The sequence below is a fragment of the Gnatocerus cornutus genome, chromosome 5 (assembly GCF_029298725.1).
Source record: "Gnatocerus cornutus isolate USDA-ARS CGAHR chromosome 5, icGnaCorn1.1, whole genome shotgun sequence".
NCBI classification, from domain to species: Eukaryota; Metazoa; Arthropoda; class Insecta; order Coleoptera; family Tenebrionidae; genus Gnatocerus; species Gnatocerus cornutus.
This window is the reverse complement of record NC_142237.1, coordinates 14,196,382-14,224,365: the sequence shown is the minus strand read 5'-3', so window position 1 is coordinate 14,224,365 and position 27,984 is coordinate 14,196,382. Positions and strand designations below refer to the sequence as shown.

Sequence of the window (27,984 nt, the reverse complement as noted above, 5' to 3'; positions counted from 1 at the left end):
ACATTTTTTAGAACTTAAATTATTTTTTGCCTGTTTGATATGCTTAACGCGTCAAATAGAAGTTACCACGAAATGGCTTGCTAAGCATTTTCAGCTTAAAAAAAGCATGAAATCGGATTTCTAACAGTGAGAAAATTGGACATTTTCACCTTAAAAGATGGCAATGTGGTAATTAATAAAATTAACTTAGAACTTTTTTGTCATCTTAAACAGAAGGAAACAAGCTTTCAAATAATGCTCCTTTTTTTCAAAACTGAGATATTTATAAAAATTTTCAGTTGAAGTGAAATTTTCAAGATGGCCCGATACATTTGCACGCAAATAGTTTCCCAGATTAATTACATCTTTTTGATTACGGGTATTTTTTATTCCATTTTTGTTTTCCGAGACTTTAATTTGCTCAGAAGCTCATTGACCTTTCTGAATACTTTTAGTTTTACAAATAAACAAATAAATTAGTATAAAGACAAAGACTATTATATTTAACTTACGACATTATAAAAATTAGAAGATATTTGTCATATTACTACTTATCGTAGGATTACTAAACATTTCTAAACAGAATCAACAAGTTTCATGACACGTGTATTCCAAAGTACCTATCGCTTATAACAGTTCTTACTACTAACAATACGAATTTTAACATCACATCATTAAGATTCTTTTTTCTGCGACTCCTCGTCTTTAACGATATAGCCCAGACCTCTCAATTCTTCGATAAGCTTCTTATTTTTTCGACAACTATCGATCCACTCTCTGTAATTATAATCAGGATTTATACCTCCATAACATTCAGGTAAGTATTTGGGGTCAATGTGTTTATGAAGACTTTCCATATTTTCCCCATGGAAGAAAAGTCTCTCTTTCATGGCATCATTCAAGAACGGTTTGAAAATATTGTAAATGATATCAAAAATGTACGACTGATTCACGATGTGTAGAGCGTGGATTCTGAGTGGGAATGAAGTCTAAAATTAAAAGAAATGTACAACGGTGGTATAGACAAATTAAGAAACATACCACCATTACTTGTACAATTTTGTGGGCTAAGCCCGGTGTTAAATGCCAAGCTTGCTGCATTGAAAGTCCTCCGAAATCAAAAATACAAACTCCTCCTAGAATTTGCGCCCGCTGTTCCATTACTGCGAGCTCCAAAATTGCAATGGTAGCTTGAAAGACTTCATCCACCGTGTATCGATCAGGATTCCATCCTGCGACCCTGTATTGCATTATTCTTCGACCATTTCCATCCCTGTATGGTGGTATAATAATCAAATGTTCCTCTCCCAAATCCATCAATCCGTCTAGATCCACATTTTCACAAAATTGTGGATTATTCTCTTTAAAGTCGTAATAATTTGCAATCTACAAGACATGTATTTAATTTCATGAAATAACAACTTTTCCACTTACCAGTCTATGTGCTCTTTCTACAATAAAATACCTAGCTCTCAAAAATCTGAGCAGAAAAGCGTCGTCCGTTCGATGAGGGGTACATTCTCCTCTTGCTAAAACGCCATTTAGAATGTACAGAGTTACAAGTTGTACTTACCATAAATCATGTCTCTGAAATCTGAAATCACTTGACATCGCGTTTCGGGATCTTCGTCGAGGTGTTCTTTCGACCATTTCAACACTTCTTCTGGGGGTTCTCCCAAATCGAGTTCATGGAGGATTTCAGTTCCCTGCGACATTGTACTGCAAAAATATTGCGCACTTTAGTTTTGGTTTATCAAAGTAAAATGTTTCAAGTGATAAGCTATTATCTGTTCGAAATGTTTTGTGTTTTCAATCGCTGGGATGAAGATATATATCTAGTTGTGGTTTCAAGTTTGAAGTGATTCGTTTTACAAGGCAACAGGCCATTATCGCTTTAAATGTTAAATACCTTTTAATTACTTTGAGGATAACACTGTAGTCGTGTTTTTTGTGTGCATATTTTAGGTTTAACATGCTTTTAATTCGGTCAAAGTTTAGAATATGACGACACCTCCTTTTAATAGACACATAAATAATAAATATGTAAATTTAATCAAAACAACCGGTGCCATAGTGTTTGTAAACAAATAAAACAAATTTGAGATTTTTGCTAGTTTTTGTTTATTTACGGTATATTAGAAAAAAAATTACTGTTTGCTAAATACAATTCGTTTTTATAATGCAGATTGTTCCAAGGTACCTACTACATACATCATATTTGCATACCATTATGTAAAAAATTACATCCCAAGAAACATTATCGCCTTTGGCAATTTGCGCCATCTTGCAAATCAACCTTCTACAATTTCCGCATCTTCTGTAAGGTTACAACCTTACAAACACCGACGAGGAACTTTCAAACAATAAATCCCACCGTAAACATCGACTGAACAATAAAAACACAATTTTTAAACGTGTGAGAGTCAAAAGAAATTTTGCCATTTTGTTGCTCTGCGTTGCTTTCGCGATTTATACATTGTGTGAAGAATAATATAACGTTTCTTACCTAATATGCACTTATAATTAGCCAAAGCAATAATTTAACGATCTACTTGCGACATGGTTTTATTATAGAGTTAATAAGCCGTATAATGCGATTGTCTTCACGGTCAAGTTATGTAGATGCTCAGAGTTGATTGAATGTCATGTCATGTGGCTTCGTTTTTCTTCTCTCTTTATTCTTTTTAATAACAGGTAGTTATATTAATTATATCTTTCATAATAAATACATTCATCAAAAAAATTGTTTATTTGTACCATGCGCAAAAATATTATGCTAGTTTTATTTTTGGTTTGATACGATTTTCCCCAAACTGTATTGACACTAAAATTCTCTAATGTCTTTTACTTCAAGTCAAGTCAAGCATAATTATATTATTGATTTTCATAAAGTATTACTAAGACTTGTCTTTTAAGATGGAACTTGCAACTTTAGTTTCTAAAAAAAATTTTGATTATTATGTACCTATACATATACATATGTACATACCTACCGCAATTTTCCACTGTGTGCTCTAAAGATCCACAACTCGGTCAGTTATCATTCCGAAACAGCAAAAATTTTATTTACTATAGTAATTTACAGTGTGTCCGATAAAAATAGGCAACTTGGGCAATTTTTATTTTAAAGAATGATATATTTTCTACTCTCCAGCCAAACAGCAGACTCAAGGTTTCAAATTCAGTACGCCCCTGCTTTGTTTTGCTTCATTGTCAACCCAGTCATAATTTCATTTCATATGACTCTTAGCACAGTTCTTATAAATAATTTAAACAATCCAGCAACAATTTAAAAAAAATTCAAAACTTCGTTCTATCTGGAATGTCTTAAAATATTATATTTAAATTTCAGCAGCGTAAAAAAGTTGGTGTCCTTCTTAGTCCTAATTTTCTTGTTCTTTCACTAGTGGGAGAAGATTTTTTTTAATCACCTGTTCTATATCAAAAATTTTTAGAAATTCGTTCTTGTGTCCTTTTTAAATGCTTCTCTGTCAATGATCTCAACTGATTTCAGTCTCTTGGAAGTATTATCTTCATATTGTTAAATAATGCATAAGTTAGATTCATAACAACTTCATCTCCTACGCGTTATTAAACATGAAGGTCACTATAAAGTACGATAATTTTATCGGTTTTACTTAGTTGCTTATTAGTTTATAATGGTTTTAATGTCAATATTATGATTTAACAAAGTAATATGTGACAACATTAGTTATAGCACCTAATATTGGACAAAATATTACTGAATTAGGTAGATTATACCGACATATTCATTTTTATTAAAAGTTTTTTTTTTGTATACCCATTATAAGTATTTTATATATTTTATGTAAGTACATGTAAAAATACTCAACAGTGGTTTAAGGAGTTTCTCAACGCATCAGAAACAATTAAAACAATAATAAATAAGTATCTAATCAGAAAACTGCTTTTAAGAATGTCGCTCTTTGAGTAATTCTCATTACCTAACTCTGATCTGGCATCTTTTGAAAGTAGTGAAAAATGACAAACTATAGACGCATGACGATTCGTTTCTAATTTAAGAAAACTTCCTTGGAAAACGTTTAAAAATACAGTACAAGCCATGCGAAAGAAAAAAACACATGTTTAATTAGTTACTGTTACAAGGGAACGGAATTTTCCAGTGTTAAACACCCATCGAATGTAAAACAAGAAATTGCACTATTATTTTACATACACTTTACATGATAACTGCCAGAAATAAGTTTGACCAAGTTTAATTTTACGTCTGTTGGTCACTTTTTAAAAAAATATTAAATCTCTTTCTGTTTACTGTGGAGATTGTACGTAGGTACCTTCATTGGAAAGGTCAGTGACAGTTGGAAATTAAAACAAATTACAAACTACACAATTCTAAAAAATTCTTGATCGTAATGACACTTTCAAAAATGCTTATGGGGTACCATAAAAATTACATTCATGTCTGCTATTACTGCTATTAAGTACAGACAAGTTAAATTTCGGTAATTTTCCATTGGCTCATTATGGTTGTTAGTAGCATTAACACCTTGATGGACAAAAGATTGTTGTGGAGTACATATTATTATAAAAGTACAATAATTGTTACCTTAGAGCATGAAGAAACGTACTGTTGGTTTGTTACTTTTATTGTTAAAATAAACCGCAGTGTAACAATGGTATTACAGCAACCTTGGAGGAATCCAACACCGTTGCAACACCACTGGCACGGTACTGGCACCGGTTCTCTTTGATTTTGTTTATTTCATTTGCGTTAAAAGAGTTGAGGGCCAATCAAGTTCTGCGATCTTAGACGTTACAATAGCTATGTTACAAATTTAATTATTATTATTAACTTCCGCTTTTACCATTAATAAGAAGATTTGAATAAAAAATGCTGAATAATTTAACTTTGATTTTATTTATTGATAATATCAACGAACTTGATAAGAAGATATCCAGAAATGTTTGTCTACAGCAGAATTTTGAAGTTCAAGTACAGTCTTAAGCTTCATGAAGGAGCGCCGGTTATCGACCAGCAGGAGAAAGTAATTACTTATGGTTTATTCATTTGCAAAATTTTATTATTGCCAGTAAGCTCTTACATTTTTAATGGCACTTAAAGGTTACTTGTTTTGAATCAAAAATGCATTAAAAATGTGCGAGCTTTTCAAAAAATAATAAAATCATTTTTTACGGTGTGGTGTTAAAATCAAATTAAGTTCTATAATTATAATTTTTAAGAGAGATTTAAACATTCGCATGTATAGCCAAGGAACCGACTTTTTGGAACAATCATCTCAACCAAAATGTAAAAACAAATTTTTATATTATTTCAAGATTCAGAACGCAGTAATTCGCTTACAACAGTTTAATTAATTATATGGAATCGTAATAAAGAAATAAAACACAAAAATACTTTAATGCACAAGAAACAGATTAGTGCTTATTTCAGTGCTCTCACTCTTAATTTTAATTTATGTTTCATTAAAGTGAAATGTTACAGAGGAAACTAAAGGCAGGTTACTGAGCAGTGGAAGTTTTAAGTAAAAGTCGTGGATAAAAACAAAAAAAATTCCAATCAAATTTTCCTTCGAATGTTGTAGTTTTGTCGAAGAATTTATTTTGTTCATTTGACTTCACGTCATTCCGGTTTTAAATCTTGGTTTTACAGGTTTTCGAAATTTTTTGGTTTTGTTTTGGTCGTCGAAAAACAAATTCAGAACCGATTAAGTTTTAAAAAGCACGTGAATCATCGACTTATTAAACCTATTTTTCCTTTTATTAAAAATTTTACTACATATTTTGACATTATTTTGAAATGAGCGATTTAATTAGTAATTTGATTACCCAAATCTATATTTTTATTTTTTGTATTTATATAACTTACAACAATATTAAACTATCATTTTCACTCTCTCGTTACGTAATCAAAATTTTTCCATGAGACCTTTAAATTTCTATAATGTAAGCTAAATTTTTCTATAGCCGAAAAAAAACTGATAAAATAGCTTCGATTTGAAAGACCCTGTGATTACAAAAAATCAAAGAGACAAGTTAATAGCTGTTAAACTTAATTGTGTCTTTAAAAATAAAGAGTTATCTCTCTTCTATTAGAATTTAAATGTTAACGAGTGTTGTGGAAAATTTTTAAATAAAATCCCGGAAATCCTGATTGGAATTTATAAAATTTTTCGTTTTGGAACAATAAATCAGACAGCTGTCGCTCATTTAAACCTGAAAAAGCACATGTCAAATAGAATGTGCTTATAGGCAAATTTGCCACTTTTATTCAATATTGGCATATATACAACCGTCCATGTCGATGCGGACAGTGTTTTTAAAAGTAGAGCACAATGGAAAAATAATTTTGCTTTCTCTTGTTTGGTAGCATATAATGGAAACGTTTGTCTAAAAAATACCACTAAACTATACAGGAAGTAAATTAGTGAATATCTAGGTAAAGTTCGAGGTCAGCTTCCAATTAAAATATTAATTTTTGGGCGATGTTTTGCCACAAACTCTTATCTAACACAGCGCAGGAGATTTGAATGGTGGCAGACACCGAAACTGTTTGTTTACGTAAATTAGCATGCAAATTTTCAAAGCAGTTGATCATAATTTTATGTAAAAAGAACAGCAAACACCAACTGAACTTGACATTAGTCTGTTATCAAGTTAGATATACCTAACTTTTTCAATTCACAATAAACAAACGTTTTGGTGTCGTTTATTCGTATACATTTAATAATTTATAGACAGACTAATCTAAGTAAGTTTGTTTAACCTGCTTTTTCTTCTTTTAAAACTTTTCCATTAATACAAATTGTTTGATCGATGACAAAGTTTTTTGTTGTCAAAGAATGGTCAAGATTCAATCGATGAACTGCCACTGACACAATATTCTTCACCAAAAGAATTAAAACCAAAATTTTAAAATCTCACAAAGGAATCGACACAAGCATTTCTAGCCGATTTATGTAATTCCGAACTCCGTACACAGTATTTGTCAACAGAAAATTACCGCTTCAATGCACGTAACTATTTTGTCATTTTGATAGAAATTACCATTGCGAAAAGAGTTTATTGAAATAATACGAATAAATCATGAGTCATCGTCATCAAGTCCGAATATAACGCACAACAAACAGAAGCAGAATTAAAATCTCATACCTGTGATGCAATGATAACAATCACTTAACTTTAGAATAAAGCGTGTCACTTTCTTTCACTTTGTAAATTGTTTGTTTGCACCTAACAATGTTATTGTCGGCTTCTTCTCCGACACCATTAACAAAAGTATTCTTGCTGTTGCAACAACATGCATTCAACTGCGCTCGATGTTACCGCGAAAACTTTTTTATGGTCATCAGACGTTCACCATTTGCAAGAGTTGAATTACGAATGTTGATTATTGTCAGGAAATTCACATGGAGTTAGTCATTTAATTATTTTATTTACTGTGGGTAAATTGTTCTTTTTGATGATTTCGCGGGTTTTCTTATATCATTACTCCTTAAATTCTTGTCATTATATTATCAACAATAATTGACATACCTTGGAAAGCACGGCAATTTTCTTCTTTAACATTATCTATTAAGTACGTCGTAATTGAGTCGTCCTCGGAAAAAGTCTTATTAGTCGTGCTTTCCTGGTGTCATCAAATACACTCCCGATAAAAATTGACGTTTGTTTCATTAAGAAGTTGCATGTTGCGAATTTGTACCTGCGGTTCATTTAATTTTGTTTTGAGGCAATATCTAACAGTTTTATTGGCTTCAAATTTAGCATATCAAAATTATTTTGTAATAATTTCTCATAAATGTGAGGACCATTAGCCCGTTACGTAAATATTACTCAACATTATTTGAGCTAATTATTACAGGTATCCACTTATTAAGGTAAATGGAAATTGCTACACATTATCTAAAATAAAAATGTTGATGTTTTTATGGAAGAGGGAAACCACTCACTGCAGGTGGTGTAATCGTAGTCATAATTTTTAATTATAAAGAATGATAACAATAGAAATCTGTAATTTAATTTAATTTAAAGTTCAACGCATGCAAAAGGATGAAAATGACTTCTTTACCGTGGGAGAATTCACAACCATTACGACTTTGTAAGTAAAAGTAGAAAAGCGTATAAATTCATAACCAGTGCGGTATATAATGAATCTATTTACTATTCCTGTCGATAAAATAGCAAGAAGACATATAATGTTAAGCAATTGATTTCGGTATCAATCAGAAAATTACAATTTAAAATAAATCAAAAAAGCGGAATAAACACTTTACTACATCTTTTATTCAAACAACACTGAAATTATAGTGCATGATTTTTTCTAGAGATATGAATCTTAATAATTACTTTCAAATTTGCAGAAATAACACTTAAAGTTTTCTAAATTAATTATTGGATGTATTACTATTGTGAATTGGCACGAGTAATAATGAGGCTGCAAGAATAAAAAACGCAACACACAAATCATTTCTACAGATGCATTTTTTTATAAAAATTGTTGTAAGCCCTTTTATTACTCGTATTTATGCATTTTCTGTATTTCCTGCGAAGAGTATAGATTATTCAATGAGTGGAAATATTCCTATAAGTTTCTGGGTCACTTTTTAATAAGTTTTAGGCTAATGAAGACGTAATGCTAGAGAATGTTTGAAATTTTTAATCATAAAGGTATTTGAATTTTCTATTTTCAATGTATGTATCAATAAAGCAACGATTAGAAATTACGAATATTTCCTGTTGCAAATATTAAAAATGTATGTTTTGTTTCATGCTTTTTAACTTTTTTACGAGTACTTGGGCTTTTATTTGTGTGAGTTAATTAGAGTCTAAATTTTCTAGATTTTCAGTAAATTATTATTCAGTATGTTTTTGTAACTATTTTTCATGTTCTTCAGACTACACTGCATATCAAAGATTTTTTTCATTTGCATAATTTAAACAAAATATATTAACTTTTTGTGAGGTAATAACATATCTCAAACCGAATTTGTGTTATCACTCTCCAACTTAAAAAAATGTTTTTGGTTGACCAAAAACTTAACATAGAAAAATAAATCTTGAACACAAATATTTAGCGAATTTGGAACAAGGTTCTAACTGCATTTCTTACAAAAATTGAGATTTTCATAAAATTCTACTCTCTTTGCTTTTCTGTTTTCTTAATCGGAATTAACGTAGTTTGATGTCTTTTCGAAATTCCAGCAGTACAAAGTTCTATCTGCTATGGATTAATTTAATGTTTCAAGTTAGATCTTGCATTTTCACTAATTAATTTCACTGCAGTTAGAGTTTTGTCATTCTAAACCCGCGATTTATCGACTATTATTATGAATTTTATAAGCTACAGAAAACATCCAAAAACCTTCATTATGCCATATGTACTGCCATTTCTTAAAATTAAACAAGTCTTGTCAGCGCTATTTTGTTTTCTTTTTCTTGTAGGAAGAATATTGATAAAAATAATGTGAATTAAATCCTGGGTATAATTTCAGGGACAGGGGTGCATTGTGCAAATTTTTAATTTAAAATTAAGTTTTAAATTTGTAGAAAAGCCGAAATTTTGAAGTTTCTATAAACATCACATTAGAACCCATAAAAGAGTTTGTCATTATCTGAGTCTTTTTTAATTGACACTATGCTTGCGTTTGGAACATTTACAGTATTTTTTTACAAAAAAATTGAAAATGTAACATCTAAAACAATATATGCTTTTGATATAAAAATTGTTTGTCTGTCCATACTTACATATTTTGGTGTTTTTGAATTTATTTTATTAGGGATCCTTTGCATTTTTGAGCATTCGAACGTTTATTTATAAACTATGGAAGCCATATATGAAACCTGACCTGAAGATTGACCTGACCTGACCTGACTTGATCTAAGAATTACTTATTACCTATTATTGCTTACTAAAACTTTTCTGTAAACAGCTAAAAATATTGAGTAAACCGTCCAACATCAAAGCAAAAAAAGAGATTCGTATTAGACAACTTACCAACTAAATTCTGTTCAAAAACACGGAAAACTGAAAACGACTATGTGATAGTTTACAACGCAGCTAACGAAAGTAACAATAGTAAGCCAAGGTAAACCTATTATTTGTCGCACAGTACCATTGAAGGGAGACAAGTCGTGGTCATGGAAGATTCCCAGGCCAATGGACTCAGACTCCTCTTGACGTCACGAGAAAGTTACTTAGCGCAAAAGTTCGGTACATTTTAGATTACAAATAATGCAAATAACGTATAATTATACCTTTTATTGATTATTTATGCACTGGTTAACAAGTAACAATTACCACTATAAATGGTACATACATTAAAACAAACATCGAAATTAAAAATATACCGATAAAAGACTCTTGCATGTTCTGAGATGAAAAATAATATAAATAAAGAACACTTTCACTATCGACTTTTGCGTGAAAATTCTATTTCTAAAATAAAACATGTACATGAATAAATAAATATTAACACGAGAAACTGTTAATTAAGATGTCTCAAGAGAATGAATTGTTGTTAATGACACTTTAATCTTTGCTAAATATGTCATTCTGTCGTACTTATTTTGTGCAGTCATCTTCTATGCAGCACATATTGTGACAAGATCCTGACGAAACTTCAAATTTTTTACAAAATAAATATCAAGATGACACAGCTGCTTTCAACTACGAATGGGAATCAAAAATACTTTTTTACAAGAATAAATGTTAGTATGACACAGCCATTTTCCATCGACGTGTTTCAATCAGTTAATAGTGCAATGACAAAAGACCGTAACGTGTTATTGTTAATTAACTTTCCATGACTAATATTGCAATTACAAATCAAAGGTTTAAGTAACATGTGCATGGGTTTTTCCCCAATTAAATGAAATTAAATATGAAATAGATTTATTGACAGCTTGAAATGGCTCATAAAATTGTTTGTCCATGTTTGCTTTATACTAGTGGAATTTTTTAACTATATTATTATTATTATTATTATTATTATTATTAGTATATTTTATTATATATTTATTATTAATTTCATAAATTGCTCTCTCAAGGTAAATAATTTATATAAAAAAATAAAAAATAAATTTTGTTATGAACTGACAGCTACAGCGAAAAACAAATTTGTTATTTTAGAGTACCACCTACACAATAAATGGCTCACCTACTTTCTATTTCGTTTGGCGTTTGATACAATATAGTGATATACCTAACAGAAGATAAATGGAAGCAGACATGTACAAAGATAGAGTTATTAGAAAAAAAACTGGAATTACAACTCTTGTGGCTCTGTATTCAGAACTAAAGACGAAATTTTCACTTAACTACCTCCTAAAATTAGCTGTGATAACAGCAATTAGTAGATAATTTCACCAAAAACGTGCTTTTTGATAAACTTTAATTAGATTACAGGAAGCCTTAAAAACAATTTGCACCAAACATGTCGAAACTCTTTAAGTAATCAATGAAAATTGCACGTTCGCCCCCATTAAAATTTTTTTATTATTAATTGACATACTTCCATGTCCAACAGTGCAATAAAATATCAAAAGTGTACAATACAACAATAACAGATCCACTTCTCCCGTTTCATTCAAGTTTGCATTTGTTTCACTATGAAGTAACCTCATTGAAAGTTTCACTTTCGCATGTTATAACTTTGTGCATGCATACATGATATATGACCATTCTTAGTATTCGATATGTGAATTATGAATAAGAATGGAACTTGTTACATCGAAACTTTCACTTTTGGTTGCTCCTACTGAACTGAACGCCGGCATTTTTCACGTAACACTTTTTGTGTTGTGTTGATCATTAAATAAATTTGTAAAGTGCATTCACCTCACGTTTGCAATAAAATTCTTCAAATGTGCACATGTCAAATGTTAATAATTAGTTGGTAATTGCTAATAGCAAGTGCTAAAATGGGTATTAATAGCGGCGGGGCATTATAGAGTTGCGGTTTGTTATGTAAAACGTGTTTTATTGGGTAGGTATTAATTTGATGAAATTTGCTTCATTGCTGTATTTTTTTGTAGAACCAAACTGCCTTTCCGGATAGAGTTGGATAAACATTTTATGCTCGAAGGTACAGAATCAATTACCTAAAGTAAATAACCACAATTAACACTGGATGTTGCAGTGCTTTAATGAGAAACTCGGTTTTCCGTCTCTGTGGAAATTAGAACTATTACCTTGTTTATGTTATGACTTCTACTTAAGAATAACAATAAAAGTAATAATAGACGGCATAAATCATTGAAAATAGCCTGATAATGTGATAAATAATAAATGGGAAAATAGTTACGATTTTCTTCTTATAATTACGCCAAATCCTAACTACCGTATCACCTACAGTTTTATTAATTACTTTCTCACTTGAAAGGTATCGAACTAAAGATTAAAATATTCAATTAAAGTAGGTAAATTTGGTGAAACCCATTGAAATCAATCATCGATATAATTATTCTGCGTTTCCTGTTTTTCATAGGCTACAACCGGAATAGAGTTTTTTTTGAACCAGTAATAAAAGTTTTTTTTGCGCTAAGTCAATGTTTTATTATTTCTATTCCCGTCAAAATAAAAAATACCAATTTGTAGTAATTTAAAAAATTTAATTTTACAAGACTTTGTTAATTTTCTTTTAAATAATTTAACAATGTTAAAAATAAAGGTTACACCATTCGTTCGTTATCGTAGGCAACTCTTTATACGTTTTTCTATTAATTAGGCTAAGAAAATTTTCCTTACGATATAGTAGTTTATTTTACACTCATGTCTGATATTCGGTTTTTCTTCTTTCAAAGAAAGCAACCAAATATTCTTTTACATCCGTGCTATCAATTTGATAAAAGAATTAATCAGCAGGCAATTTAGTTCAGACCACCCATTCACACTAACAATTCTGATTGGCAAACCTAAGAACCTAACTAATTGGTTACAACAATATTTAATGTCCGAGTACACGAATACCTACCGCACGTTAATTTGCTCTGGCACTTCACTTCATAAGTTTAAAGATCTGTGCCTTTCATTAAGTCGTTGCTCTGCTTTGAAACTTCAGTCTATGTTATCCTTCGTTCTAATTGGTTTTAGATTCTTTCTTACACTTTCAATTTTTTGCGGATTTAAATTGTTTTTAATATTTATTTCTCTTTTGTAATATCTTTTTTTGTGTTTTATATATATTTTTTTTGTTTTAATTTTATTCTTCTGGCGACTTTTTAATAACAATATTGGTAAGCGTTATTTACATATTAGTAGCAGTAGGAAGCTTATTGCACAAGTAACCAAATATCATAAAATATAGCCTTGGATGTCTAAATTCAGACTTCCGTTAAGACATTATAATTAGTGTTGAATTTGTCATAATTTTTAACGGCCACTTCACGTGTTTGAATACCGAACTTTTAATGTATTTCTAACCAGACTTTTAATAAAATCATGGTGTAACATAATTTGTATTATTATCTATAAGTAAATATTAAGATAAAATTAGAAAAACATTTGTTTAATAAAGTAATCCGCATCACAATTCAGAACTATGTGGCGCAATGTTAATTCTGAAAAAAAAATTTGTTTTTTCATTCTTCGGAACGTCAAACCTCCGCTTCTGCTACTTTTGTAAGATTATCCGCCTTCCCTCTCCCTGTTTGTTTCACAAGATTATAAAAAAGTCTTCTGCAGCAGTACATAAGGATGATCAAACTACGCAGCGCGTCCTGCTTCCATCACAAGAATTTTATCAGAATCCATCACAGTATGCAATCGATGAGCTATCGTCAAAACTGCTAAATTTTAATCTGGAAGCACTAGTGAAGCAATATAAAATAAACGAAATGAAAGTCAATATATCGTCAGATGTGAAGGACCTCTGGATTTTGATCTGGAGTTCCTTTTTTTTGCTTTATCAAATTGATCATTACATTTATTAAGTGTTTTTTTACTTTTTTATTGCAGCTGTATGAATCTTATTGATTGTTCACAAAAAAACAAATATATACAAAATGTAGCCTTAAAAGTGTAAATTCTGCCGTTAATTAAGATATAAATTTGGTAGTGTTTTAATTTATTAACTATTCCCTTTTTCTTTATTTCTTACATTGAAAGTGAATAGCACGTACAGTAATTTATACTTAAATCTTTATTAATAAAACTAAATGTGGTATAGAATATTGTATATTATTATTTTTTAAAAGTACAATAATTAAGTCCTAAACTTGTGGGTAATAAAATATTTGTTTAAGTAACCCGCATCACAATTATTCAGAACCATCTGGCGCAATGTTGTAATTCTGGAAAGAAAAATTTAGTTTTTTCATTCTTCGAAACGTCCAACTTACCTCCTCTGCTATTTTTGAAAGATTATCCGCCATCCCTCTCCCCGTTTGTTTAACAAGACCATACAAAATTCCATCTGCCTTCTGCAGCAGTACATGAGGATGATCAAACTCCGCAGCGCGTCCTGCTTCCATCACAAGAATTTTATCAGAATCCATCACAGTATGCAATCGATGAGCTATTGTTAAAACAGTACACTCCCTAAATTTCTTTCTTATGGTACTTTGAATGAGTTCATCCGTTTGTGGATCAACATTAGCGGTGGCTTCATCCAAAATAAGAATTTTGTTACTTCGAACGACAGCTCTAGCCAAACACAACAACTGTCGTTGTCCGACGCTGAAATTGGAACCACCTTCTGAGACAATTGTTTGTAAACCCGACGGTAAATCGGCAATGGCTGTTTTCAGTTCTACTTCCCCTAAAGCGTCCCAAAGAGCGTCATCGTTGTATTCATCAAAAGGATCCAAGTTTTTCCTGAGTGTTCCTGAGAAGAGTACAGGTTCCTGTGGGATGATTGAAATTTTTGATCGTAGACTTTGAAGAGATATTGTTTTTGTATCGACACCGTCAATGACGACAGAGCCTTCAATTTCAGTCAGACGAAAAAGAGCTGAGATTAAAGATGACTTGCCGGCACCGGTACGACCGACGATTCCGATTTTCTCTGCTGCTTTTACAGAAAATGATAAATCTTTCAGAACCATGGGCTCTTCTAGGGCGTAACGCATAGACACTGAACGAAACTCAACGTTGCCTTCAGATGGCCACGTTTTTTGCGGTGTTTTGGTCGGATCATCGGGCTCTGGATCTACTTCTGTGTATTCTATGACACGCTCAACGGAAGTCATTTGATTTTCGAGCTCGCTCCACTGGCGCATTCCCCATTGTAACATTCCGGTCAAGGTTATTGATTGTGTGATGCCCAATCCAACATTCCCACCAAAAGTTTCTGAAAAAAAAAACCGTAAAAACTGTTTGACCGTAAATTCAACTTACCAGTGCCCATAAAAAGAAAACTCATCGTCACTAGACCGATGTAAATCACACAATGGAGATCCAACCAAAATCCGAAAGTTCTATTGCAACCCAAAAACATATAACAAGCAGAAGTGTGCAAATCTTGGTGGCGGTCAAATTCAACTCTGAGGATGTCTTGAGCACCGAAAGCTCTTATTGTGGTTAACCCTTGGAACGAAGCGGTCATATGCGTAAAAACCGGACTACGTGCTGCAAAAAAACATAATCCTGACACAAAGACATGTTTAAAACTTACTTGTTCCTTCGATTCTCTTCACATCTCTAGTAGTTGCCAAAAAAATCACTCTAAAGACATAAAACAGCCCAAATATGATCACAGACGGAATTAGAATCCATGGATTGACCACAGCAATAACAAGGTTAATAAAAAGAGCGATCAGACCAATTTGTATGGTGTCGAGAATGGCGATTGGAAGAACCTCGTCTATACTTCCCATGTCTTTTGAAAATCTGTTGAGAATTCTTCCAGAAGAGTTGACATTAAAGAAACGCATGGATGTATGAACGATTTTCGAAAACATCCTGTTGTGTAAATTTCTGGAGGCTTTCATGCAAAATCTGAAGAAGTTCAAAGACCGAACCACTGTCAATACGATGAGAAAAATTACCAAGATGGAATAAATATACAAGCAATTCTGAGAGGTGAAGAAAATTTCTTCAAACTCTTCTTTGTAGTAAGTCCCGTTGCTGGTATCATTCAGATTGAGATCTAGTTGTTCTTTTTCTTGTAAACGAATTTGTTCTAAATTCACCCAGTAGGTCAAAAAGTAGTCAGTGCCACTGCCTCCAAGTTGGCCTCCCAGAAACAAAACCGCCATTAAAAACGACGCGCAGCAGTTACCACCTGCTTTTATGTAACTTGTGTAGACTTTCCTAGATATATTTCCAGAGCCGCGTTGTTCTTTGACTTCAACCGGTAACTCTATCTGGTCTAGGCTTTTAGAAGATTTTGATTTCTTTACTATTTCTGTTTCCTCTTCTTTTTCTTCCTCAGGTTCCTTTTCCAGTCTCTGTAGATATTCATTATCAACTTTCATTAGCTCACTGTAAGTTCCACTGTTGGCAACACTGCCGTTTTCTAACAAGAAAATCCTATCAACAGTCCGGAGGTACTGCAATTGGTGAGTGACCAACACGATGCACTTATTCTTCAAAAAACCGTCGATGCAATCATCGAAAAGCTGCTTGCCCACGTGCGTATCAACAGCAGAAAGAGGATCATCCAGTAAGTAAATGTCCGCGTCTTTGTACACCGCTCGAGCTAAATTAATGCGAGCTTTTTGGCCTCCACTTAACATTGCACCACGTTCTCCAACTATGGTGCGGTCGCCGTATGGAAACAAAGAAAAGTCGCGTTCCAACGCACAAACTTTCACCACTTGTTTGTATCTCTTTATTTCCAGTTTTTCTCCAAAGAGGATGTTTTGTCTGATGGTGCCTCCAAACAACCACGGCTCTTGCGAAGCGTACGAAATTCGCCCACCAATTCTCAATGTACCAGTTAACAATGAGAGTTCTTTAAGAATGACGTGCAGAAGAGTAGTTTTACCAGTTCCAACAGGACCAACAACTGCTACCAACTCATTGGGACCGACGTTCATAGTAATGTTACTGAGAGTATAATCAGAGGAGGTCACCACCCATTTGACGGAAGCTTGATCAAGATTGATTCCCGTGACCATTTCAGACGTAGCCACTTCTGGGATAAGGGGCGGAAACCCGTTCTTTTCATTCTTGTTCTTCTTTTGAGAGCCATTTAAAGCGTTCACTTTCCGTTCGGTTTCAATTTCATCCAGCTCGAGAAACTTCTGGATTCTCCTCACTGAAACGTTGGTTTCTGCCAAGGCTGTTATACCTTGAGGAAAAAACATAGTAAGACCTTGCCTCAACATTCCATAAAATGAAGTAACAACGTAAACAAATTGGCTCTGCAGAGTGTTCCCTGTTAAGACATAGGTCAAAACGCAGAGAAAAATGGCTCCTCGATTGAGGAAGATCGTGAAGGACCAGTTCACAGCACGGATGTACGATACCGCTCTGATTTGTTGAATTTCCAGTCTGAAAATAAAGCCTCAAAATGACGTGTTGACTAAAAATCGTAATGAAAAATCTGGACTTGTAGGAATAATTTTCCAGATTTGACAATGATAATTAATAAATAAAGGTTCATACATTCACATACTTCCTGGCCACTTCAACTAATTTTGCAAAAGGCTTTTCCCACGTGTACATTTTAATAACTTGAATACCGCAGATAATTTCGTTCATCAGGCGGACTCGTTGATCGGTTTTCAAGGCTGTTCGTAATCTATAAACAGATGTTCTCTTTCCCAAATACACTGTAACAAGAATATTAATATCGTTTTTATACAATTTGTGAGCGTACTTTGCAATGGAATAAATAACAGTAAAGCTCCGATTCCTACAAGCGCCGATGCACCAAGATTGATGTACAATAAGTACATAATAACAAATGTTTGCAGTGGTGATATCCACAAGTTGTGACTATGGACTACGCACATGTCAAATCTATTGACATCATTGGACAGTAAGTTGACCAACTGACCAATAGTGGTTTCAATCAGAGCCCTCTTATTAACTTTGAGAGCTTTCCGGTAAATTAGAGAACAACTGGCCACTCGAATTTTTATTCCAAGGTGTTGAAGACCAAACACGTACGAGTGCCCTAAGAGGACATTCAGAAAAGACATTATAACAATGCCGCCAGCGTACCAATACGCAGTGTCTTTGCTTATCGTGCTTTGGTTTGGCGTATAATATTCCAAAAGTTTGCCGATGAATATGGGCTGAGACATCCTGAAAGATACCAATTTATAAGTAAGCTAAACCTTTTTGTTTTCTTACTTTACGAAAAATTCAATGAAAGCTGCAACTAATCCGTAGATTGCAACCTCCTTGCCGAATACTTTAATAAGCGCTCTCCATAACGAAGGTTTGCGATGACAATTTATTTCTTTCATCCATGCGTCTTCTAATTTGTCCCCTAGATACTTTGATTCATGTTCTGGTAAGTTTCCCCAAAGATCATCCTCCGCCAAGTCTTTTTTGAAACCTTTCACAAAGGTCGGTAGAGCCCAACTAGAAATCAAAAGTTGACTATAAAGCTAAAAAATTCAAGAACGTACCAAAAAAATGTGGTCGTTAGAAAATTAGCCTTCCGCCTAGGATGTGTTGGTTTATCATGAATTTCGGTAAGTTGTGCTCGTTGTTTGTCCTCCATTGTTTCTTAACTGGAAGTATGAATAAATGTTTAAATGGTAACATAATTTGGTGATTTAGAGAGAAATTGCAAAGCAAAATTTTGAGACATCGTCAACAAAACGACATTCTGTACGTCAGAATTTATATCTTGACGTTAAAAGCCTCAATGTGTTCCGAATATTTGTCATCTGCTCAGAAGAAGTCGGGTAAAGACCCAAAAAAGAAAAAAGGTCCCGACAAGAGTTTACCTGAGTTCTTCCGTAACGGAAATTCTTCATTCTTATTCATTCATTCAAGTTGAGACATTCTAATTCTATCAGTCCTATTCTATTTAAAATCACTCATTCTATGGTGTAAACCGTATGCAAATAAGGCAGTTAAAACCTAAATCACAAATTATTGGTCCGTTGAGTCTACTCGTAAGTAAATTTTGATAATTTCTCAAAACGCTGTTATCTTAAACAAATTGAAGATTAATGTGCAGGATGGGTACCTATTGATAATAATCTAAAGATAATAAATCAATGTAAAATATGTGCTCGAAACCTTGAAACTTAAGAGTGTCGGGAAATAAAGATTATTGTTTCAAAGATTTTAAGACAATATTTTATTTCACTTAATTTTTTGGTACAGCACTACACTCTTATTAACAATGAATCGATAAATTCTATTCTAATTAAATCATAAAAATGAATGCGGCCTTGTTGACTGTGCACTTCGTTTATCGCTTTAGATAGAAGTGTTGCGGCACCGAAGAACAAAAGTTTATAAACGAACCTTTGTACAGCTATCGATTAAAAATTCCTATGAAATACTGTTGCAATTTCATTTATCTTAATTGAAAATTATTAAAGCAAACTACCCACAAGTTCAATTTTAGTAATCTATTTCGGTAAAAAATTTCCTTTTTCTCTAGCGCTGGCTGATTTATTTTAGAATGAAAACACGAGCGCACAACGTTCGAGTAATTGTTGCCACTGACACTGACAATGACATTGTATGTGCACACACGGACAATTCTTACAAGAAATTATTATCTCGATTTGATAATTGGTACATTTCCTTCCTAAACACGTTGAGACATGTTACAGATTACATAAATCGAAAACACACTACAAATTTCCCTTTCACTTACCCACGAAAAAATAAATAAATCAAAATAATAAATAAACAATGAAGATTTTTGATGGAAATTTATGTCATTGACTTAACAAATTCGCGATCACTGTTACACCAGTCGCCACCTCATCTTGTTGGCGACTGAACATGAGCAGCGTCACGCCGGGGAATATCGTTCTCTATCGCGCAAATATTTTATCTACAGTTAAAAGAATGTATGGGACATTTTTGTACAACAAAGACGGCGAAGTTACTACTGGTGTTGAAATTTTTTCATTTTTGGAATTCGCGAAAATTTCAGAGGGCGTTAAAAATAATATCATAGTATTGATTCACATGACTTAAAATTGGTCGTGTTATTGTAAAAAAAAATTTGGCATTTTTATTTTTTATATTTTCATTTGCAATTTACAAGATTCGCTCTTACACCCATGTTTGTATTCCAATTTGTTAGGACCTTCAGATCGATATATCAGAACGTTGAACTTACACTCACGTATTTTCATGAGACGTGAGTATTAATTTTTAGATAGAAAAGCCACTTGTTCTAAATGTTATTTCAACAAACTAGGTTTAAAAAATTGTCAACAATGAACAATATTATCGTACAATTATTAAACTTTGCCAGTAAACCAATAAAAGTACTTCATACATTAACTCAGTATCGTACCATACAATAATTATGAATTTGTTAAACAATCTGTTATCTGTTACAATTAACAATTATCACAATTAATTTAAAAGCCTATTGTTTGTTACAATTGTTGCAGCGACCACAATAAATCTTAAGTTTTCTGATGATTATACAATAGATAGTTCAGTGTGGGATTGAAGATTGAAGGTCAGGCCGGTTCATGATGTAACAGAATCTTGAAAGAAACAGAATGAAAATTCTAAGAAGTGTACTTACGGTTATCAGTTCTTTTAGAATTTTGCAAGCTGTGATAATAAATGAAAGTATATACTTAATTAATTTTTATGTGGAAAGACTTGTGAAACAATATGAAATAAATGTAATTAATGAAAGTCATCGTTTACTGACAGCAAAAATTATGTTTAAGTGTATTCTTTAATGCAAAACAAACAGTTTTCTTAAGCTGTCTTACCAGTAAGTCAATACTAAGTTAGCTTTAGAGTTAAGCCACATTATGATATCCTATCTGCATTTATATTACTGCGACTAGGTCATATTGCGTAATTTTTTTTGTATTTGCGTCATATCAGTTCTTCAGGTCTGAACAAGTTCTGTAAAACTCGAACGTTGAATAAATGAAGATGCGCAGTCGCAGAAAAAGTGTAGCGTTGGGAAATTGGTACCATTCATGCTCATTGTAATATACAACTTTATACTATTTTTTAAATAATTTTAAATAATTACCCACTTAATCGTAGTAACCTAGAAGTAAATACTAGATCTGAACTTTATCATTACTTATCAGTGGCAATGGGTAAATTTTTTTTGTTGACTTATATTATCCTTAATTCAACAATGTTTAACAAGTAATTACCCGTTTTTTGTCACTTTAAAAAAATTACGTGAGAAGTTATCAGGATATAGGTAATGCGGTAAAACCCAGTTTCATTTATATTCTGACAGGTTTAATTTAACAAAAGCAAGTCTGCTAAGTCAAAGTATAAGTTTTTTAATTATCTACAACTCCACTCATAGTCATTAAAAATTGACCATTTTGTTTTCATTTTGAAAAACTACTGTAGGTAACTCACTAGTAAGATTTAGATTTGTTCTAAATACGTTAGAGACTAAAATCGTATCTTGTAAGCTAGCAAGATAGCACATAAAACTTATAACTTATATATTTTTAATCAACAGGCTAATTACAACTGTTTTGTATTTGAAAGAAACTTGGAATATTAATTTCCATTAAAATCCATCAAGGAGATAATCACTTCTAAAATTTTTACTTGATCTATTAGATTTTAATGATATTCAATGTAAACACCCAACTTTTGTGCGGTCTTTTCTGAGGACAATATCTGTCCCAAAGCACACGACTCTTCAATCATTACCCTGTCCTTGAAAGAAATTAAAAATGATTTCATTGTTTTGTTAAATGCTTGGTTCGTTTCAAGTTCACGGTGCATACAATTAAAAACAAATTTAAGTTTAAAATGATAGTTTGGCTTCAACCTCTGAACAATGTAGCAATGAAAAATGCTGTTTGTATAGTTACATCATCAAATTAGTTCAAAATCTAGTTGTTCACAATTTAAACGGCAAATTTTTTGTAATTGAATTCCTGTCGTGAGTGTGTAAATTACGGAAATAGTAATTTATTGTTGTTGAAATTACGACTGTTTTTTTTTGTTTTGGTAGTCGTAATCATCATCTTTAACATTAGTAGTCGGTACAGTAGGTATGGTTAGATAAAAAAAATGTTAAAAAATTTTTTTTCACTTTCATCAACTTTATTTTTAAATATTTCTAGTAAAAGTTGTTAGAAAAATAAGCTGTTTTAGTTGAAAAAGGATTAGTGCATAGATAAGACGAAATAACCATCGCTTTGTGAAATTGAATTGCGCAATAGTGTTTAACAATTTGTAATCTATATTACTTCTACTGGTCTGTAACAATAACAAATTATTTTGCTGATTCAAATAGAACACAATTTAGTTAGTTACTTACATGGTATAAATTATATAAAAAAAATTGATTGCGAAACTATGTACCAACAAAATAAAATGCTCATTTCATGAATGAGAATTTCAAATAAAAAGCCACATTTCTGAATTCAATTTTTTATTATTATTAATAAAATAAAAAATATGTATTCCAGGAATTTTTTGTACTCTATGTTATCTTGTCCGTTTTCTTTTTGAATCACTATACTATTTTCTTCGTTTCATTGTTACTGCTTCCATACCCCTAAAATAACAATTTTTTTTTAAATGAAAACACATTTATTTTACTAGTACTTTTCGCGCAATTTCTATCAAATTCTCGCTCATCTTTTTCCCAGTCTCTTGAACAAGTTCGTAAAAAATCCCTTCATTTTCCATAAGAACGTGGGGGTGATCAAATTCCGCTATACACCCATCGTTCATCACCAAAACTTTATCAGAGTCCATAATTGTGTGCAATCTATGAGCTATCGTCAAAACAGTACAATCTGCAAAGTTCGTCCGAATAGTATTCTGCAGAAGCTCATCAGTCTGCGGATCAACATTCGCGGTGGCTTCATCCAAAATTAAAATCTTGTTATCTCTCAACAACGCTCTAGCTAAACATATCAACTGCTTTTGACCAACACTGAAATTCGAGCCTCCCTCAGCTAAATTACTATAAAGTCCTGCGGGTAACTCCGAGACAAAGTCTTTTAATTTCACTTCTTGAAGGACGTTCCAGATTTGCTCATCAGAGTATTGGTCAAACGGATCCAAATTCTTCCTGATAGCACCAGAGAAAAGCACAGGCTCTTGGGGAATGATCGAAATTTTGGATCTGAGAGACGAAAGAGCAACGGTTTTTGTATCAACATCGTCTATGAAAATGTTGCCTTCAAAGTCCACAAGTCGGAACAAAACCGAAATCAGCGAAGATTTCCCAGCTCCTGTTCTTCCCGCGATTCCCACTTTTTCCGCAGGCTGAATCACGACGTTTAAGTTTTTAAGAACATGAGGATCATTTTCGGAATACTGCATTGAAACAGAGCGGAATTCGACTTTTCCTTGTCGCGGCCAGGTAAAGGTTATTTCTTTGGTTTTAGTATCTTTCTCTTGTGGGATATTTATGTATTCTATGATTCTTTCAACTGAAGTCATTTGATTCTCGGCCTCGCTCCAGCGTTTGATTCCCCACTGGAACATCCCAGTTAGGCTCATCCCCTGTGTGATGACAAAACCAACGCTACCCGCGTAAGTTTCTACAAGAAAATTTTACCATAAATTTAGTCGAATTAGTACCGACCTTTGAACAATGCGATGATTGTTACTGCCAAGATATAGATCACACAAATTATGTCAAGCCAGGTACCAAATGCTCGGTTGGTTCCGGCGTACATGTAATCAACAGATGAATGTACATTCTGGTAGCGGTTAAATTCCTTTTGTAAAATATCGGCGGCATTGTAGGCTCTGATAGTGGTCAAGCCTTTCAGAGATTCCGTTAAATGGGCATAAATGGGACTTCGGTCTAAAATTTTGAGTTAGATATTTTACTATCTAACTAGTAGCTTACTTGTTGATTCCAGTCGTTTGATGCTTCTACTGCTTGCGAGGAAAACCTTCCGAATGAACCACATAATCCCAATAATGAAGACAGCAGGAAGTAAAGTCCATGGACTGACAATACAAATTGCCAAGACCGTCGCACTTATAGACAAAGTCACCTAAAATTGTCTTACATTTCTGAAACATTACAAGCTGCGTTTACCTCTGCAACATCGATCAACATATCAGGTAGAATCTCGTCGACACTTCCAATGTCTTTAGAAAATCTGTTCAAAACTCTTCCTGAAGAGTTCGTGTAGAAGAAGCGCATACTCGCATTAACAACGCTGCTAAACATTTTATCGTGCAATTTAACAGAAGCAATCATGCAGCTTCTGATGCAAGTCATTGAACGTATCACGACGCAAACAATGAGCGAAGCTATAATGGCGGTAAATATGTAAATACAATTTTCGGTGGAAAAATAAGTGTCCTCAAAACTAGGAAACGTTTCGTTTTTCGCTCTTCGTTCATCGATGTTAACCCTTTAAAAGAGGAATATGAGATTGAAGCAAAAGTGCCTTTATCTTACCAAAAACTGACGAAATAGTCAGCACCCGTCGCAAACATTTCCGTACAAATAAACAGAAGTACCATCAAACAGAAATGGAAGTATGATCCTCCGGAGCGAATATAACTGGCGTAGACTTTTTTGTTAACTTTTCCAGACGCTTTAGATTCTTCTTCCTCAACTTGTTCCTTTTCTGTTTTAATCTCTGTGGTCTGTTCAGAAGTCAACTCGTCGTGCTCGTATTGTTCCGTGTTGCTTAAAAGTTTGGTGAAAACCTCATTGGAGGCTTGGAGATCTTTATAGTTTCCTGATGCCGCCACCTCTCCATTTGTTATCAAGTAAATGTTATCCACCGAACTCAAATACTGGATCTGGTGCGTCACCAGAACTGTGCATTTTCCCTTCAAAAAGCCTTTGATGCAGTTGTTAAAAATTTGTTTTCCAACACTTGCATCAACGGCAGAGAGAGGATCGTCCAGTAAATAGATATCAGCGTTTCTGTACACCGCTCTTGCTAAATTAATTCTTGCTTTTTGACCTCCGCTAAGAAGAATTCCACGCTCCCCAACGATGGTGTTATCACCATAAGGAAACTGCGCGAGATCTTCCTCCAGAGCACAAACTTTTATCACGTCGTTATATCTAGTTTTATTGAAGATTTCACCGAATAGTATGTTTTGTTTAACAGTACCAGCAAACAGCCACGACTCTTGATTCGAGTAAGATATTTTACCTCCAATTTGTACACAGCCTTCGCTTAGTGGTAACTCTCCGAGAATCATCTGAAGAAGACTTGATTTTCCACTACCGATTGGTCCAATAATGGCTATTGTCTCTCCAGGACGAATAGTTAAACTAATTTTAGTTAAAGTATTGCTTTCGGAGTCTTCCGACCACTTGGCTGTCGCTTTTTCAAGAGTTATTCCCAACTCTTCACTTATGATAATGTCACTGTGAACTTCCTCAAGTTGTAAAAACTTTTCAAACCTCTTCACGGAAACATTGGACTGTAGAAAGTCTGACACGGTGCTTGGAAGATCCAACGAAACTGAGGACATAATAATCTCATAAAATGGTGATATGAAGAAGACGTATTGAGCGTTGACTACATTTCCGGTCAGTACATATGTTAGAACGCATAGAAAAATTGCGGTCCTGTCAACGAAAAACGAGAAGGATCTTGTAAGAGCGTCCAAATAATTCGCGATTTTCACTAGATGTATTTCTTGCCTGTAAAATAGTTCTTGTACCGCCTTCCATGGGTATGTAAACGTACCTGCGAATACTATCGATAAGTTTAACGAATGGAATTTCCCAAGTATAAACTTTGATGACTTGAATTCCTGAAATGATTTCGCTCATGTATCGAATCCTCTCGTCGGTTTTGAGAGCTATTCGCAGTCTGTAATACGCCGATTTCTTGCTCATTAATACTGAAAGAACAAGTTAGGTGGAAAATGTGATATTTTTGAGCTCTTACACTGAAAAGGTGTGAGTATCAAAACGAATACAAGCCCTACCAATGATGTAGGTCCGGCAATTGCGTAAAGTAAGTACAAAACTAATACTGTTTGAAGAGGAGCGCCCCAAATGGCGCTAAAGCCCCCCCAGACAAGAGACAATTGCTGCATGTCATTGGACAATAAATTAATGATATGTCCCGTGGTCGTCTTGTTAAGGGCTCTTTTGCTCAGTCTTAGAGATTTTTTGTACAACAGTCCCGACAGTGCTACTCTTACTTTTAACTCTAATTGCTGATACTGAATTACCTCATTGTGGCCAACGATAACGTGAAAGAAAGATATTATAATGATTGCCGAGGCATAAATAATGACATCATCTTTGGATGTTTCCTGGCTAGTGGAGTAGTAGTCCATTAGTCTCATTAAAGCTAAAGGAGGTAATATTCTACAATTGAAAATTAAAAATAGACCTGTGAAATCAATAACCTACTTGATGACCAATTCGACCAGAAAATAGAGACCCATTACCGTTAAAATCTCCCATTTAAAAATCTTCCAGATTGCTTTCCATAGTGAGGGCTTCACACTTTGATCGACTTGCTGATTCCAAGCTTTTTCTAATTTCTGCATAAGTGTGTTCGCCTCGTGACGTTCTAGAGTTTGATATATGTCTTCGTCAGCTAGTTCCTTTTTTAAACCAGTCTTAAACAAAGGGATTGTCCAACTAAAAAAATTTCTAAAGCTAGCTGTCAGGGTTTACTGAATATTACCAATAGAAAAGATCTGAGAAAAAGTTGGAATTTTCCTGAGGATGCTTTTTTAATTTGTTCGCATTGATTGCACTTTTTCCGTCCATGCTGAGTTTCTTCTAGGAACTGAAGTTTTTCTTGACAAAAAATAAGAAATAATAATAATAATAATTGCTATTTATGGTAAGTATAAGTAAATAAAGTGCCATAATGTGTTTGAGTGAATAAAAATTGTTTCTGTACGTGTATCATACATACCAATTATTCCAATTACGTAGGATTCAAAAAAAAATTAGGTACTCTTTTTCGAAAACTAAATGAAAATTATGAATGAAAACATTTTTCAGACTCTAAATGGCAAATTTCAGAATAAAGTGTTTGTGTAATCATTTTATTCATCCTTTTGATTAAAATATTGTTTCAATAAAGAGATTTATTATTTAAATTGTGCATTTTCTTAATAGGAATTGGAAAAATTAATCTATAATTACAAATTCGTACTTTCATTTGAACGCGAATGCAATTTCCTTTAACGCGAAAATTGAACGTTCTCATAATTGGCGCTAGATGCCGCCAGCTTTCGGAGAATGAAAAATCTTTATTAGAATTTAGTGAAAGGACATCGATCGGCAGTTTCTAATTTTATGTTTGTAAGTGACCTAAAACGTGTATCGAAAACAATTGGCAACGCGTATTGTTTCTAGTTTTGTGTTCATAAAGCGAAAAAAACAACATAGTGAAAAATGTGTACATACCAGAGATCTGAACTATTTTTTTTGTACTTTAATTTATTTATCACAAACTAATTTATTTCCGCAGACACGTCGGGAGCGTCTACAATTTGAAAAACAACTAACTAAAGCAAGAACGGTTCGAGCTCCGTCAAATTGCTTGAAATTATTTCATTTTACTCAATGTTGTGAAATATTACGTAAACTCGTTCAATGGATTAATTTTTTAGTGTTTGCTTGCGATAGTTCCCGGTAGAACTCAACTGAGGTTAAATACTGAACAAAGGTTGTGCAATCCAGATTTTTTCCACTAAATTTGAAGTGATGCTCTTTGAAAATGACAGATTTGAGATTATTATCATTACAAGAAATAAAGATCAATCGCTACACAGACTTCTTTATCTTTAATTAGTAATAATGTGATAAATTAATCGTCTGTTTTTATTGCCATAAATTATTGCAAGAATTTGAGCGAGTTTTAGAATTAATAAATAATTAAATTAAGACAAATTAAATAGCAATTATTTTATGATACGTCAGTTTAAATGTCTTCGTAAACCTCCTTCACCTACGTCAGTGTTGAAGGTCGATAACTGTGAATTTA

General features: G+C 33.0%; 3 protein-coding genes across 8 annotated transcripts; all 3 read right to left on the bottom strand.

The window, feature by feature from the left end:
* Positions 1-455: 455 nt before the first annotated feature.
* On the bottom strand, positions 456-10,108 carry LOC148174893 (clavesin-1-like). 4 transcript variants are annotated; one of them, XM_088036538.1, is made up of 5 exons: positions 9,977-10,108; positions 1,553-1,698; positions 1,414-1,508; positions 1,021-1,365; positions 456-968 (listed from the first exon to the last, which is right to left on the bottom strand). In XM_088036538.1, the coding sequence occupies exons 2-5, from the start codon at positions 1,692-1,694 to the stop codon at positions 654-656; spliced, it is 897 nt and encodes a 298-aa protein (XP_087892664.1). In that variant the 5' UTR covers positions 1,695-1,698; positions 9,977-10,108; the 3' UTR covers positions 456-653. The 4 variants fall into 4 exon arrangements, with proteins under 4 accessions (XP_087892664.1, XP_087892662.1, XP_087892663.1 ...); XM_088036536.1 differs by lacking the exon at positions 9,977-10,108 and adding an exon at positions 7,132-7,348; XM_088036537.1 differs by lacking the exon at positions 9,977-10,108 and adding an exon at positions 4,568-4,723.
* Positions 10,109-14,139: 4,031 nt separating this feature from the next.
* On the bottom strand, positions 14,140-27,488 carry LOC148174892 (putative multidrug resistance-associated protein lethal(2)03659). Of its 2 annotated transcripts, none has more exons than XM_088038054.1 (9): positions 27,405-27,488; positions 18,505-18,609; positions 18,224-18,457; positions 17,745-18,175; positions 17,541-17,697; positions 15,594-17,416; positions 15,317-15,547; positions 14,320-15,269; positions 14,140-14,271 (listed from the first exon to the last, which is right to left on the bottom strand). In XM_088038054.1, exons 2-9 carry the CDS (start codon positions 18,597-18,599, stop codon positions 14,239-14,241), a joined length of 3,954 nt encoding a protein of 1,317 aa, XP_087894180.1. In that variant the 5' UTR covers positions 18,600-18,609; positions 27,405-27,488; the 3' UTR covers positions 14,140-14,238. The 2 variants fall into 2 exon arrangements, with proteins under 2 accessions (XP_087894180.1, XP_087894179.1); XM_088038053.1 differs by lacking the exon at positions 27,405-27,488 and adding an exon at positions 19,716-19,876.
* LOC148174891 (putative multidrug resistance-associated protein lethal(2)03659) lies at positions 22,492-27,492 on the bottom strand. Of its 2 annotated transcripts, XM_088038055.1 has the most exons (11): positions 27,405-27,492; positions 26,671-26,786; positions 26,391-26,624; positions 25,918-26,345; positions 25,714-25,870; positions 24,459-25,667; positions 24,090-24,411; positions 23,895-24,045; positions 23,625-23,849; positions 22,634-23,580; positions 22,492-22,583 (listed from the first exon to the last, which is right to left on the bottom strand). In XM_088038055.1, the coding sequence occupies exons 2-11, from the start codon at positions 26,754-26,756 to the stop codon at positions 22,542-22,544; spliced, it is 3,801 nt and encodes a 1,266-aa protein (XP_087894181.1). In that variant the 5' UTR covers positions 26,757-26,786; positions 27,405-27,492; the 3' UTR covers positions 22,492-22,541. The 2 variants fall into 2 exon arrangements, with proteins under 2 accessions (XP_087894181.1, XP_087894182.1); XM_088038056.1 differs by lacking the exons at positions 26,391-26,624; positions 26,671-26,786; positions 27,405-27,492 and having other exon boundaries at positions 25,920-26,005.
* Positions 27,493-27,984: the final 492 nt, after the last annotated feature.

Coding starts and splice junctions, on each gene's coding strand:
- LOC148174893 (XM_088036538.1), bottom strand. CDS start 1,694: ATGTCGCAGGGAACTGAAATCCTCCATGAACTCGATTTGGGAGAACCC. Junction 1,509..1,552: donor TTTCAGAGACATGATTTATG/GTAAGTACAACT, acceptor ATGGCGTTTTAG/CAAGAGGAGAATGTACCCCT. Junction 969..1,020: donor AAATTGTACAAGTAATGGTG/GTATGTTTCTTA, acceptor TTTTAATTTTAG/ACTTCATTCCCACTCAGAAT.
- LOC148174891 (XM_088038055.1), bottom strand. CDS start 26,756: ATGGACGGAAAAAGTGCAATCAATGCGAACAAATTAAAAAAGCATCCT. Junction 24,046..24,089: donor TGTTGATCGATGTTGCAGAG/GTAAACGCAGCT, acceptor AGACAATTTTAG/GTGACTTTGTCTATAAGTGC. Junction 22,584..22,633: donor TGATAGAAATTGCGCGAAAA/GTACTAGTAAAA, acceptor TTGTTATTTTAG/GGGTATGGAAGCAGTAACAA.
- LOC148174892 (XM_088038054.1), bottom strand. CDS start 18,599: ATGGAGGACAAACAACGAGCACAACTTACCGAAATTCATGATAAACCA. Junction 17,698..17,744: donor GTTATTTATTCCATTGCAAA/GTACGCTCACAA, acceptor TTCTTGTTACAG/TGTATTTGGGAAAGAGAACA. Junction 17,417..17,540: donor TTAGTTGAAGTGGCCAGGAA/GTATGTGAATGT, acceptor CTTTATTTTCAG/ACTGGAAATTCAACAAATCA.